Here is a 13,945-nt window from a genome sequence, read left to right on the forward strand (position 1 = left end):
GACTTCATCTTTTCCAATCTGGATGCCCTTTATTTCCTTCTCTTCTCTGATTGCTCTGGCTAGTACTTCCAACACTATGTTGAATAGGAGTGGTGAGAGTGGGCATCCTTGTCTAGTGCCTGTTCTTAAAGGAAAAGCTTTCAGCTTTTGCCCATTCAGGATGATATTGGCAGTGGGTTTGGCATATATGGCTTTAATTATGTTGAGATACTTTCCCTCTATACCTAACTTATAGAGGGTCTTTGTCATGAATGAGTGCTGAACTTTATCAAATGCTTTTTCAGCATCTATAGAGATGATCATATGGTCCTTGTGTTTGAGTTTATTAATATGGTGTATCACATTTATTGATTTGTGTATGTTGAACCAACCTTGCATCCCTGGGATGAATCCCACTTGATCGTGATGAATAAATTTTCGTATGTGTTGCTGTATTCTGTTTGCTACTATTTTAGTGAGGATTTTTGCATCTATATTCATCAAGGATATCGGCCTGTAGTTTTCTTTTTTGGTTATATCTTTACCTGGTTTTGGTATCAGGATGATGTTTGCTTCATAGAATGAGTTTGGGAGATTTGCGTCCATTTCAATCTTTTGGAATAGTTTGTAAAGAATCGGTGTCAATTCCTCTTTGAATGTTTGGTAAAATTCTGCTGTGAATCCATCTGGTCCTGGGCTTTTCTTTGTTGGGAGCCTTCTGATAACAGCTTCAATCTCCTTTATTGTTACTGGTCTGTTCAAATTTTCTACGTCTTCACGGTTCAGTTTTGGGAGCTTGTGTGTGTCCAGAAATTTATCCATTTCCTCCAGATTTTCAAATTTGTTGGCGTATAGTTGTTTATAGTAGTCTCGAATGATTCCTTGTATTTCAGATGAATCAGTTGTAATATCGCCTTTTTCATTTCTAATTTTTGTTATTTGAGTCTTCTCTCTTCTTTTTTTTGTTAGCCATGCTAATGGTTTGTCAATTTTATTTATCTTTTCAAAAAACCAACTTTTTGATTCGTTGATCTTTTGAATTGTTTTTTGGTTTTCAATTTCATTCAGTTCTGCTCTGATCTTAATGATTTCTTTCCGTCTGCTAACTTTAGGATTGGATTGTTCTTGTTTTTCTAGTTCTTTAAGGTGAAGTGTTAGGTTGTTCACTTGCCATCTTTCCATTCTTCTGAAGTGAGCATTTAATGCAATAAATTTTCCCCTCAATACTGCTTTTGCAGTATCCCACAGGTTTTGGTATGATGTATCATTGTTTTCATTAGTTTCAATAAATTTTTTGATTTCCTGCTTGATTTCTTCTTGGACCCATATGTCATTAAGTAGAATGCTGTTTAATTTCCATGTGTTTGTATAGTTTCCAGAGTTTTGTTTGTTATTAATTTCTAGTTTTAATCCATTGTGGTCTGAGAAGCTACATGGGATAATTCCAATTTTTTTGAATTTATTGAGACTTGATTTGTGACCTAATATGTGATCTATCCTGGAGAATGATCCATGTGCTGATGAGAAGAATGAATATTCTGAGGTTGTTGGGTGGAATGTTCTGTAGATATCTGCCAATTCCAATTGGTCTAGAGTCTTGTTTAGATCTTGTGTTTCTCTACTGATTCTTTGCCTAGATGATCTGTCTAATATTGACAGTGGAGTGTTCAGGTCTCCTGCTATTATGGTATTAGTGTCTATTTCCTTCTTTAGGTCTAATAGAGTTTGTTTTATAAATCTGGCTGCTCCAACATTGGGTGCGTACATATTTATGATTGTTATGTCTTCTTGATGGATCAGTCCTTTTATCATTAAGTAGTGTCCCTCATTGTCTCTTTTTATGGTTTTTAGTTTAAAGTCTATTTTGTCAGATATAAGAATAGCCACTCCAGCTTGTTTTTCTTTTCTGTTTGCATGGTAAATCTTTTTCCATCCTTTCACTCTTAGTCTGTGTGAATCTTTATGGGTGAGGTGGGTCTCTTGTAGGCAGCATATAGTTGGGTCCTGCTTTTTGATCCAGTCAGCCAGTCTGTGTCTTTTAATTGGGGCATTTAAGCCTTTAACATTAAGAGTTGTTATTGAAAGGTGTTGATTTATTCCTAGCATTTTATTGGTTGTTTGGTTGTCTTAGGTGTCTTTTGTTCCTTGCTTTCTGATTTACTGTTTGGTTTCTTTGTTTGTTGGTTCCTTAGGTTGTAGATAGTGTTTTTGTTAGCTTGTTTTCTCTTCATGAATGCCATTTTTATTGTACTAGCGGGTTTAGATTTTTCTTAGGTTTTTATGGCAGTGGTAGTTATTTTTCAGGAACCAAACCCAGTACTCCCTTGAGGATTTCGTGTAAGGGTGGTCTTGTGGTAGTGAACTCCCGCAGTTTTTGTTTGTCTGAGAAATATACTATTTGCCCCTCATTTCGGAAGGATAGCCTTGCAGGGTAGAGTATTCTTGGCTGGCAATCTTTGTCTTTTAGTATTTTGAAAATATCATCCCATTCCTTTCTAGCTTTTAGGGTTTGTGATGAAAAGTCTGATGTTAACCTGATTGGGGCTCCCTTATAGGTGATTTGACGCTTCTCTGTTGCAGCTTTTAAGATTCTCTCTTTGTCTCTGAGTTTTGCCAATTTGACTATGACATGCCTTGGAGAAGGCCTTTTTGGGTTGAATACGTTTGGAGATCGTTGAGCTTCCTGGATCTGAAGATCTGTGATTTTTCCTATACCTGGGAAGTTTTCTGCCACTATTTTGTTGAATATGTTTTCAATGGAATCTCCATTTTCCTCCCCTTCTGGAATACCCATGACTCGGATATTTGAGCGCTTGAGGTTGTCTGATATCTCTCTCAGATTTTCTTCCATGTCCTTGATTCTTTTTTCTTTCTTTTTGTCTGCTTGTGTTATTTCAAACAGCCCATCTTCAAGTTCAGAGGTTCTCTCTTCAACTTCGACAAGCCTGCTGGTTAAACTCTCCGTTGTGTTTTTTATTTCGCTGAATAACTTCTTCAGTTCAGCAAGTTCTGCTACATTTTTTTTCAGGACATTGATTTCCTTGTATATTTCCTCTTTCAGATCCTGTATACTTTTCCTCATTTCATCATGATGTCTAGCTGAGTTTTCTTGTATCTCATTCAGTTTCCTTAGAATTATCACTCGAAATTCCTTGTCAGTTATTTCAAGGGCTTCTTGTTCTATAGGATCTAGAGTATGAGATTTATTAACTTTTGGTGGTGTACTTTCTTGATTTTTTGTATTTCTGGTGTCTTTTTTTTGGTGTTTATTCATTGTGGCAGTGGGTTTCACAGTCCACCGGTTTAAGACTAATGACTAACTAGGATGTTGCTGTGGTTGCCAATTTGGTATGGCTCCCGCCGTGACTGCTCAGTTGGCCTCTAGTGTCTTGTGTGTGTGGTTGCCTCGGGTCTTGGGCTTCTCCGGGGATCCACCTTTCTAGTCAGCTTGTACTCTGCTGGGCTGGTGGATCACGTACCACAGGGTGTGTGATCTCTGTTGAGCTTTCACTTTCTGTACAGGACTTCTCCCCGTTCCGTGTGCTCTGGCCCAAGCTGTTAGATCGTGCAGTGGCGACCCCACCGGGTGTGTGGTTTCTGTCCAGTCTCCGCCTCCCTGGCCGCACGTCTCCACCCTCTGTGCACACTGTGCTGGGCTGGGGCGTGTCTTCTGCACCCCTCGTCTATCAGCTGGGCCTTCAAGACCCTGCTCAGCACTGCCTCGCCCAGGAAGTCTACCAGGTTTCTGCTAGGCACAGACGACCGGTCTCTCTGGGTGCCTTTGTAGCACTGTGTAGATCTTTCTCGGGTCTTGTTCACCTTTGTATCCCCCCGGTATAAACCGAGTCTAGTGCCCGCCTGCAGCCTGCTCTCTGGCAGGTTCAAGCGGACCTGGGAACTCTCCTACCACACTATTCCCAACCAGAAATTCGTTAGGCTTTTTTCCAAACTGGTGGTCGCAGAGATGGTATCTGCCTCCCAGTAACAGGAAGTTTACCGGGGCCGGAGTCCAGGGTGTGGTGGAGTGACAGTCGGCCCACCCGTACTTCCTAGCCCTCCCAAAACTGGTCGGGACGCCCCACACCCCCAGCCCTGCCAGAGAACCTTGGAGGGAGTGGGAGAGGAGGTCGGCCCGCAGGGTCCGGAAAGCCCCGCGCCAGGCCAAGCAAATGGGCTCAGTGATGGCCGAGCAGGGCGGAGCTGCCCGCACCTGGGAAAATGGAGGCAGCACCGTGGCAGTGAGTGGCCTGGTGGTGCAGGCGGGAGCCGCGTGGGCATCCACCCCCCGAACAGAGCTGTGCCAGGGATCACTCACAGTGCTGTGCCAGGTCGGGCGCTCGCTCTGTCTCTGGTTTGTTGCCTTCCGTGTTCTCGGCGCTGCCGCCTCGGGCTGTTCAGTCGCGGCGCCGCTCGGGCGCTCCCAGGAATCTTCTTTAATGCCGGCCTGAAACCTCGAATCCTGAATAGGGCAGCTGGCCGCCTTCAGTGCGGCCCCAGCCTCCGGGATCCTGGCTGCATCCACAGCAGCCCTGGCGCCGTGTTCCCTGTTTCAAGACTCACTTTTGCAGCTAAGAATCAGTTCTTTTCCTGCTCCACACTTCAAAGCTGTTGCCTGTAAATGAGGCAGCCTCTCCTGCCGGGGGCAAAGTGGCGTTGAGCCCCCACGACCGGTCAGCAGCAGCAGTCCTCCCTTAAGAGATGGCCAGAGGAAGGTCCACTGCCTGAGGCCCAGTGGCCACCTTTTCCACCTCAGCTACTCCGCGCCAGCCGCCGCAGCCGCCGCCATCTTGAAACTCCTAACTGAAATTTTTTATCCTTTGACCAACACCTCCCCAATCCCCGGCCTCTCCCACCAAAGTGGTTTTTCTTTTTCTATTTTCTAATAGAGGTTTTTGAAGATTGGTAGTATTGTTTGGGAGAATTTATCAGGGAAAGCAACTGAGTTTTCTTTGTGACAAAGGTTTTTAGTTTATAAATTCAATTTTTTAATAAATATAGAAATATTGAAATTTCCTATTTTTTCTTCTGGCAGTCTCGTAAATTGTCTTTTTTCTATAGCATTTTTCTATTTCAGGTGTCAGTAAACTGTGACCTGACTCTGTGTATTTGTAAATAAAGTTTTATTGAGACACCATCATACCCATTCATTCATTATATATTGTGAATGGCTACTTTTATGTTTCAATTGCAGTTGAATAAATGTGTTTGTATGGCTTAGAAAGCCCAAAATGTTTATTAGCTGACCCTTCACAGAAAAAGTTTTCTAATTCTTGACTCATTTCTTTTTTTTTTTTTTTTTTGTCGTTTTTGTGACGGGCACTCAGCCAGTGAGTGCACCGGTCATTCCTATATAGGATCCGAACCCGTGGCAGGAGCGTCGTCGCGCTCCCGGCACCGGAGCTCTACTGAGTGCGCCACGAGCTCAGCCCTTCTTGACTCATTTCTAAACATTGATTTATTTTCAAAAAACAAAAAGTTGTTCCCAATTTTCACTTACTATCTCTTTCTCTTATTACTAAAAGATTTATAGTAATGCCCCTTTTTCATTCCTGACACTAGCAACTTATGCTTGCTTGCTTTCTTAATCAGTCTTGAGTAAATTTATCAGTTCTTTGGCTGTGTTAAATTTTTCTATTGTACGATTGATTTCTATTTTATGAATTTCTGCTCTGATATTTAGTAATTCCTTCCTTCTACTTTCTTTGGTTTTATTTTGCTGTTCTTTTCTAATTCCTTAAGAAGTGAGTTAGGTCATTGATTTTTCAATCTTTCTATTTTCTAAAATACATTCTAGAGCTATAAATCTCCCTTTAAGAACCACATTAACTGAATCCCACCAGTTATATCATAAATTCATTATTTTCAGTTCAAAATATTTCCTAATTTCTGATTGCGTTCTTGAACCACATATTATTCAAGTGTGTTGTTTAACGTCTAAACATTTGTAGATTTTCTGTTATTTTCCTGTTCTTGATTTCTAGTTTAATTCCAGTGTGATCACAAAATATAGTTTATGGTTGCAAACACAAAATTTGTTGAGACCTAGAATATCGAAAGCAGTCTTGAAAATAAGCCAAGTTGGGACATTTATACTCTTGACTTCAATATTTCTATAAAGTTGTAGTAATCAAATGTGGTGCTACAATAAAGACTGACAAATAGATCAAGAGCAGAAGTTTGGGGTGAGAAGTAGAGGGGGGATGGTGGTATAAACAAACTGTAAAGAGGCAAGACATAACTTTCTAGAGTGATGGCAATGTCCTACATCTTGAAAAAGAGTCTGAGTTAAATAGGTGTACACATCTGTCAAAATTCAGTAAATGTACACTTAAGATTTATGCATTTCATTTTCTGTAAATTTTACCTCGAAAGAAAAAATTGTAAACAAATATTAAATCCAGTTAATAATATGCATGTTGAAGTATTTAATAGAACGTGTACGATACAAGCAATATATTTTGAAATGCATTAAAAGAAAAAATGATTAATGATGGAATAGGATAGAGGTATAGGAGTAAATGTCGATGGCAGAATCTAGGTGGAAGTATATGGGTTGTTCACTGTAGAAATTTGAAAAGGAATTTTATCTTTTGATAAAATAAGTCAGCAATCTTGGTTTTTACACTCATAAAATTAGCCATTAAGAAATTCAGGATACTGGTAAACAAATGACCAATTGCCATTTGATTTGCAGTGAATTTATTGGCATCATGTACCGAAGATATGTTAATTGCAGGAAAGAGAAGTTTAATAGCAATTTACAAATATACAGTGTTAGCAGTACTTCTTAAGAAAATGAAGATCACATTTGATATAAACCTTTTGCCTTTCCAGCATTTTCTGAACCACCCAAACCCATCTGGCAAGAGTTTTCTTCTTCAAAGTTCCTTTCTATCGCTTGGAGACATTTCATTTTCAGCATTAATAAAAAAGAAATCTACTATGCTCCATTGCACATCAGAGTAACCAATGTTTTTTAAAACAAGCTATCATTTAAAAAAATTGGAAACTATCTCCATAATTAAATGGTTATGGGAAAACCTCATAATGTTCAGAGACTATGACAGTTTAAGCAAAATAAAGGAAAACATTAACTTTTCTAAACCTTCAAAATGTTTGGATTTGGTCCCAATTTTGGGTGAGATCAGCCAAATCAGTTAATCCAGTGGAAATTTAAAACAAAATACATAATTATTAATATTTATTAAACTACCTGAACAGCAGCAAAGAGAAAAGGTTACCATTAATAAGGACTTTTTCAGATTAAACACGCACCTCCAAGCAAATTCAGACCCTAGGAAACAAACCAGGGGTCAACTATCAACATTAGAAAGATAAGGAAGCTCTATGAGCAGCGAAGTCAGAGGATTTCAGAGTCCTTTGTTTATAAATATACTCAGAAAACATTTGCCTAATGAGATTTAAATAGTTCCTAAGAGAATAAGCAGCTAACTACATCTACTTCTAAGAAAATATATTTAAGTGAAGTAGACAAATTATAAAATAATGTAAACTCCTAAAACAAACTAAAAAAGAAATAGTAATGTTGAATGTTCTTAAAGCTACTTAAGAAAGCAAATCAATCATTTAAAAAAAAAAAAAGTCTCACCAAGAAAACACCAAGCCCAAATAGTTTAACAGGAATGAAAAGAAAAAGAGTAAATTTGATCATCAGTTCATTTTATATACTTAGTACAACTTAATGTCAAACCCAGACAAAGCCAATACAGGAAAAGGAAGTTGCAAATCAATCTCAGTCATGATAATAAATGCGAAATGTACTAAATCAAATACTGACAAATTGAATCCAATAATATAATTGAAGGGTTTGTTTTGTGAACACATGGTTAGTTTAGCAAAATCTGTTCATTTAACTTACTAAAGACTGAAGTAGAAAATGATATTATCATCTCAATATACACAGAAAATGCATTCAATAAGATTCAGCAACAATTCATAATAAAAACTACTAGTAAGCCAGAAATAAAAGAGAACATCCTGTATTTTATAAAGAGTATCTATAAGAAACCTACAGCAAACGTCATGCTCAATGATGAAACATTAAAATCATTCTCTGTAAAACCAGTAATACTACAAAGATATCTGTTATCTTCATTTCCAACTTCTACTGGAGGTTTTGGCAAGTGTGTATGAACACACATACACACAGACAAACACACAAACACACAAGCACACACAATATAGATGGATTTACAAGGAAGAAATAAAATGCCATTATTATATTATTTATATCAACTGCCTGCATCAAAACACTAAAAGAATTCATACATTTGTAAACTATTAGAATTAAAAAGAGTTTAGGAAGTTTCTTTCTAGATCAGATCACTACACAAAAGCCAAACTGCATGTTCTCATATCAACAATATTAGAAAAGGTCATTTAAAGAAAAATACCATTTTCAATAACCAAAAATTTAAGGATTTATAATTAAATTATGAAGCATTATAATTCTTTAACAAAGATATGCAAGGCCTTTATAAAGAAAATAATATGTTATTAAAAAATTAGAGAATATCTAAACAAATATAGAGAAGTACCATGTCTATGAAAAATAAAATAAATTATCCTAAAGGTGTCAATTCTCCAAAACTAATCTATAGAACCAATGCAAATACTCTAAAATCCCATTAAGTTTTCTCACAGAACTTGAAAGGCTGATTTTACGATTTATATTGAAAAGAAATGGTCAAAAATAGCCAAGAAACTAGTGTAGCAGAAAAACTGACAGGTGAGTAGAGAGAGGGCTAAGAAACATGCCCTACCAAATATCAGAAATTATTTTAAAGTTATATTAATTAACACTGTAGATGTGGCAGTAGAATAGAAAGTTCAGAAAGGGACCCCCCTACACACACACAAAGACAGAAACCTGATATACTGTAGAGGTGGTATTGCATATTAGTGGGGACAGGATGAATTATTCAAGAAATGTGTAAGGACATTGGAAAAAGTTAAAATGTATCTCTATCTTATATCATACACAAAATTACAGCTTAACTAACAATCTAAATGTCAAAGTCAAAACATTCACACTTTTAGAAGATATATGGAAACATGTTAATAATCTCAGGGTTGGGAAGAACTTCTTTAAAAAAAATACATTAAAAGCACTAACCATAAAGAAAAAAGAAGCAATTTAAACATTAAAATTAAACAGTTTGGTTCACCAAAAGCCACCACTAAAGGGTTGAAAAGACAAGGCACAAACTGAGAGAAAACATTTGCAACATATATAAATAACAAATAATATCCTGAATATATAAAAAAACTCCCATTAATCAATTAGAAAGAGACATCCCAAATGCTGGCAGGTTAACTCAGTTGGTTAGCACACAGCCTTATAACACCAAGGTCACAAGTTTGGATCCCAGTACTGTCCAGCCACAAAAAGAAAAAAAAAAGAGAGAGAGAGAGAGAGAGAGAGAAAGACATCCCAGTAGAAAAATGGACAAAGAAAAAAAGACATTTTAGATAAGAGGAAAGATACATGGTTCATAAACTTATAAAAAGACACTCAATCTCTTTGGTAATTAGGGAAAAACAAATTAAATGGACAATGAGATAACCAAGTGTTGGCTAGGACATGGAATAATGTACAAATTAAAAGGACAATGAGATAACCATGTGTTGGCTAGGACATGGAATAATGGGAATTCTCATAACTTGCTGGTGGGAGCATAAATTGGTTAATACTATTCTGAAAGACATTTTGGCATGAGTAAAGCTGAACATACACATACTCCATGACCCAACAATTCCATATGTAGGAATAAATAAATATACCCTAGAAAAACTCTTATACATTTCTACCAGAAGACATATAAAAGAATGTACTGTCTTACTCACTGGGGTCAAAATTAGAAAATAACACTGAAATGTGTGATTAAAAATCATACAATATACATTCATCACCCAAAATTAATAGTTATGGAGCTCATAAATATTCTTTTCATGGATTTCTTATTCATTAATTGCTAAATTCATTAATAAATACCAGTATTATCCTTTTGTAAATGCAGAGATAAAATACACCTGACAGTTCAATTTTAGATATAGCACAAAAGACTTTTTGTTCATACAGATAGGCATATGTACTTTAATCATCAAAGGCCATTTCAAGTATTTATAAAAGAAAATACTTTTTGAAGATTATGTCAATTTAATCGGGATTAAAATGAAATAAAACTTCTATCCTTATCATCCTTGAATGAAAAACTTGAGTTTTAACATCTTAATCAGAAAAAACACAGAAGGAAATAATATAGAAAGAGCCTGATGTCCTGTGGTCTTCCTTAATAACAACCCATTTTTAAGAGATTATAATCTACTCAAGAGAAAGCATTCTATCACGGGTCTTAATCAGATTCTGAGAAAATTCACTCAAAATAAACAAGATGCTACTAAAACCAAAACAATGTAGGTATTAGCAGCTATACAAAAGGTTAGCCTCTATCTGATGAGTCATTTCTAAAATGATGAAAAGTGTAAGTCTTTGAAGTGCTTTCCATTCAAGCCAGAAAATATATAAAGGTAGGAAATAATTTACCAAGCAGGTCGACTGAGAAATTTTTCTTCATTTTACACATCCTTGGTTTGACTCTATGCAAATATTGAACTAAGAATGGCAAAAATGGGTTTTCCTTCTTACATATTAATACTAACGTTTTCTTTGTTTTCTCAAGGTATTTTATTTTCAGCATCCAAGTCAATAAGAAATTTAGAAGATGACATGGTATTTAATACATTCAGGCTGGGGAAAGCCTTTCAAAAGGAAGATAATGCAGAAAAATCAGTTGTTGCTCCTTCCCTGGAACAATATAAAAATGATGAGAGCAGTTTTGTAAACGACGACGAAAACAAAATTTCAAAGGTAAGTGGCAATGTGACTTGTCCTTTATTTCAATGAAAATTTAAATGATTTTTATAAATCCTCTGAAAAGCAAAATTGATACTTTTATAAACAGGGGTATATTCAAATAGTCAAATATTCATTAGTACAACTGCTGAAATTTCATACATACCAAGTGGTCCTTTCATCCTGAAGAACACCTATAATCCAAGAGGTTTTTTACCCAATAAACTTGTACTTAAACTATTTTTAAAGGGTAAAAATAGTGCAGAGCATCTTTAAATTGCTCAGTAAGAATATTATACCATTGTTTTATAGTTCCATTCCCAGTAAGACAGCTAAAATACAAATCAACCTTCTCTTCACAGAACGCAGGCTCCAAACATAATTTCTTAAATCATGGTCTGCCACTGAATCTGGCTATAAAACCTTATCTTACATTAAAAGGATCTGTAGCTTTTCCAGCTGAGAATGGAGTTCGGAATACTGAATCAACACAAGAAAAGAGAGAGATTGGAGATGAAGAAAACTCGGCTAAATTTCCTATTGGAAGGAGAGATTTTGACAGTGAGTAGTCTTTTTAAAATTCAATTCTTACATCTTAATAACATAAAACTGAATTTAATGGAATCCAATCATTTTTTGTTTGTTTGTTTTTGTTTGTTTTGTTTTTTTTATTTTTTATTTTTTATTTTTTAAATTTTATTTTGTCGATATACATTGTAGCTGATTATTGCTCCCCATCACCAAAACCTCCCTCCCTTCTCCCTCCCCCCTCCCCCCCAACAATGCCCTTTCTGTTTGCTTGTCCTATCAACTTCAAATAATTGTGGTTGTTATATCTTCTTCCCCCCCCCCCAGGTTTTTGTGTGTGTGTGTGTGTGTGTGTGTGTGTGTGTATGTGTGTGTGTGTGTGTGTGTGTGTGTGAGATAATGGAATCCAATCATAACAAAGCCAAATAAGACCTTGTAATACCAATTACAGATGATATTAAGTAACCGCTGCAAAAGTGTCGGATAAAAAACATTTAATTAGTTATTGAAATTTTGGTTTACTCAAAATTAGTTATACTAGATGCATTCTCTTTTTTTCCTAATAAATTTTGTGATAATTATAGTCCTTTAAACAATTTAAACTTTTTTTCCCCCATCAGTGCTCAGGTGTATGCTGGGAAGAGTCTACCGACCTTGTTGGCAAGTCTGATACCTGTTGGTCCACATCATCTTTTCAGAAGAAAAAATCATTTAATTGCCAATGGGGGGAATAGTCCTTGATGTTACCCTAACTTATGTGTTATTGTAAAAGTCTGTTTTAAAAGAAAGCAGTTTTAAGAAATATCAGTAACCTAAATGATATGCTTTTTCTGTGCATTAAACTTTGTGAAAATTCTGCATAATTATGACTTACTAGTATTTTGTTGTTGTTGAGGATGCTATATAACTTATTAGTATTTTTGAACAATGCTTAACGTATTAACTTCACATACACTCCAGACCAAAATAATAAAGCATCATAATTTATACCTTGATCTCTTAAAAATTATATTTATGCCTTTGGTGAATAGTCTTACATATACATATAAGACAAATTCATAGTGTAAAAAACTGAGTTAACTTTGTCTGGCCAGTAATCAACTTGTCCTTACCAGTACACTTACTGCCTTTTGCTACTTTGGCTAGTTTGCCATCCAATTTATTCTGCAAATTGTTTGATGTCTTTGGTATCTTAACACTTTTATGTTGAGGTAGTTCATTTCCATTATCACAGAGAATATTTTCATCATCTAAATCCACGTGTTCCCTTTTTGAACTTTTATTTCCTGTCTGACTACTTGATTTTCTTGATACTTTTTCACTTTTACTTCTGTCCAGATGAACATTTCCAGAACTTGTTCCAATTGTTGATCTTCCAATAGATGAATTTACACTCTCTGTTATGCAAGATAAAAAGGAGAAAGGAATTATATAATATTTAGTATTATTATTCATGAAAATTTTACAATAAACCTTAAAAATGGCTAAAGAATATTCAAAATTATGATTTACAATAAAATGCTATAAATTATATATATGATTACAAACACAGCTACATTACTATTGCATTACATTTTATTTTACTATACCACCTCTCTCATTCCTACCAACAAATATTTGTTTGAATGCATGACATTTAATCCTTAAACAAACGCTACAAATTATTTAACTATATTTTAATTAAATCAAACTGTATCCTATTCCTATCCACAAATTTGAACTTAGATTTAACTTTTTAAATAAACCCAGATCTTCAAAAACACAAATCTTTACATTTCATAGAACTTTGCAAAAACAATCTAGTTTTACTTAAGTTAAAATCAATTTGTAGAATAGGATTAAATAGTCATTTAATGCTCAAATACAGTCAATTACCAGAAAGGTCATTTTCCATGTGAAGAACACACAAAGGCTTTAATGCTGAATTAACATTATTCCATTTATCCTTGTTTATCATGCCGTCATCTTTATAAGTACAAGCAAACTGGGATCTAATTAAGGTTTGCCTCATCTGGTAATAGAAAAGGAAATATGAAATCTGTTCTTTATCTTTATTTATTTTTTCATCTAAATAGATACACAATCCATAGTAATCAAAGTATCAATAAAATGTTCTCTTAAATATTCTGGTATTCATTGGGAACTTCAAACATTTTACGTGTCGTGGTTTGCAAACTCTTTCATTTCTATAGCTAGTATTTTGTTCTTTTCAGCAATACTGGCTTTATGTTTGTTTTTTATATTTTTTGTAACAGTTATAAAAAAAAATCAATTTGAGACTCTTCAGAGGCCTTTCTTACACATACTGTGTCTGGGCTGCTCTGGAGAGTGAGTTTTATTATGAGTGAAATAATACTACACATTATATACATAATCATAGAAAAATACAAGTCCTTCATCCTAAGAAACAGAGCATAAGCCTTTTGGAAAAAAATAGCATATGAAAGTAAAGAAGAAATTGAGGAAGTGAGAAATGCTAAGACAAAAAAAGAAAACTAGAAGAAATCAAAACAAACAAAAAAAACTAGCAAAGAAGTAAACTGCAAGATAAAACAAAATGGT

General features: G+C 35.3%; 2 protein-coding genes across 2 annotated transcripts in view; one reads left to right on the forward strand and one right to left on the reverse strand.

Annotated features, from left to right (window-relative positions):
- Positions 1 to 10,621: 10,621 nt before the first annotated feature.
- PMCH (pro-melanin concentrating hormone) lies at positions 10,622 to 12,053 on the forward strand. The gene is made up of 3 exons (XM_063076251.1): positions 10,622 to 10,870; positions 11,218 to 11,416; positions 12,004 to 12,053. Exons 1-3 carry the CDS (start codon positions 10,622 to 10,624, stop codon positions 12,051 to 12,053), a joined length of 498 nt encoding a protein of 165 aa, XP_062932321.1.
- Positions 12,054 to 12,343: 290 nt separating this feature from the next.
- Positions 12,344 to 13,945, reverse strand: part of PARPBP (PARP1 binding protein) — an 86,583-nt gene continuing 84,981 nt past the window's right edge. Inside the window, exons 10-11 of the mRNA XM_063074702.1 lie at positions 13,259 to 13,394; positions 12,344 to 12,780 (exon numbers count right to left, since the gene is read on the reverse strand). Of these exons, the coding sequence (XP_062930772.1) occupies positions 12,440 to 12,780; positions 13,259 to 13,394 (477 nt within the window). The 3' untranslated portion in view covers positions 12,344 to 12,439. The remainder of the gene's footprint in view (positions 12,781 to 13,258; positions 13,395 to 13,945) is intronic.

Source organism: Cynocephalus volans, chromosome 12, assembly GCF_027409185.1.
Source record: "Cynocephalus volans isolate mCynVol1 chromosome 12, mCynVol1.pri, whole genome shotgun sequence".
Taxonomy (NCBI): domain Eukaryota; kingdom Metazoa; phylum Chordata; class Mammalia; order Dermoptera; family Cynocephalidae; genus Cynocephalus; species Cynocephalus volans.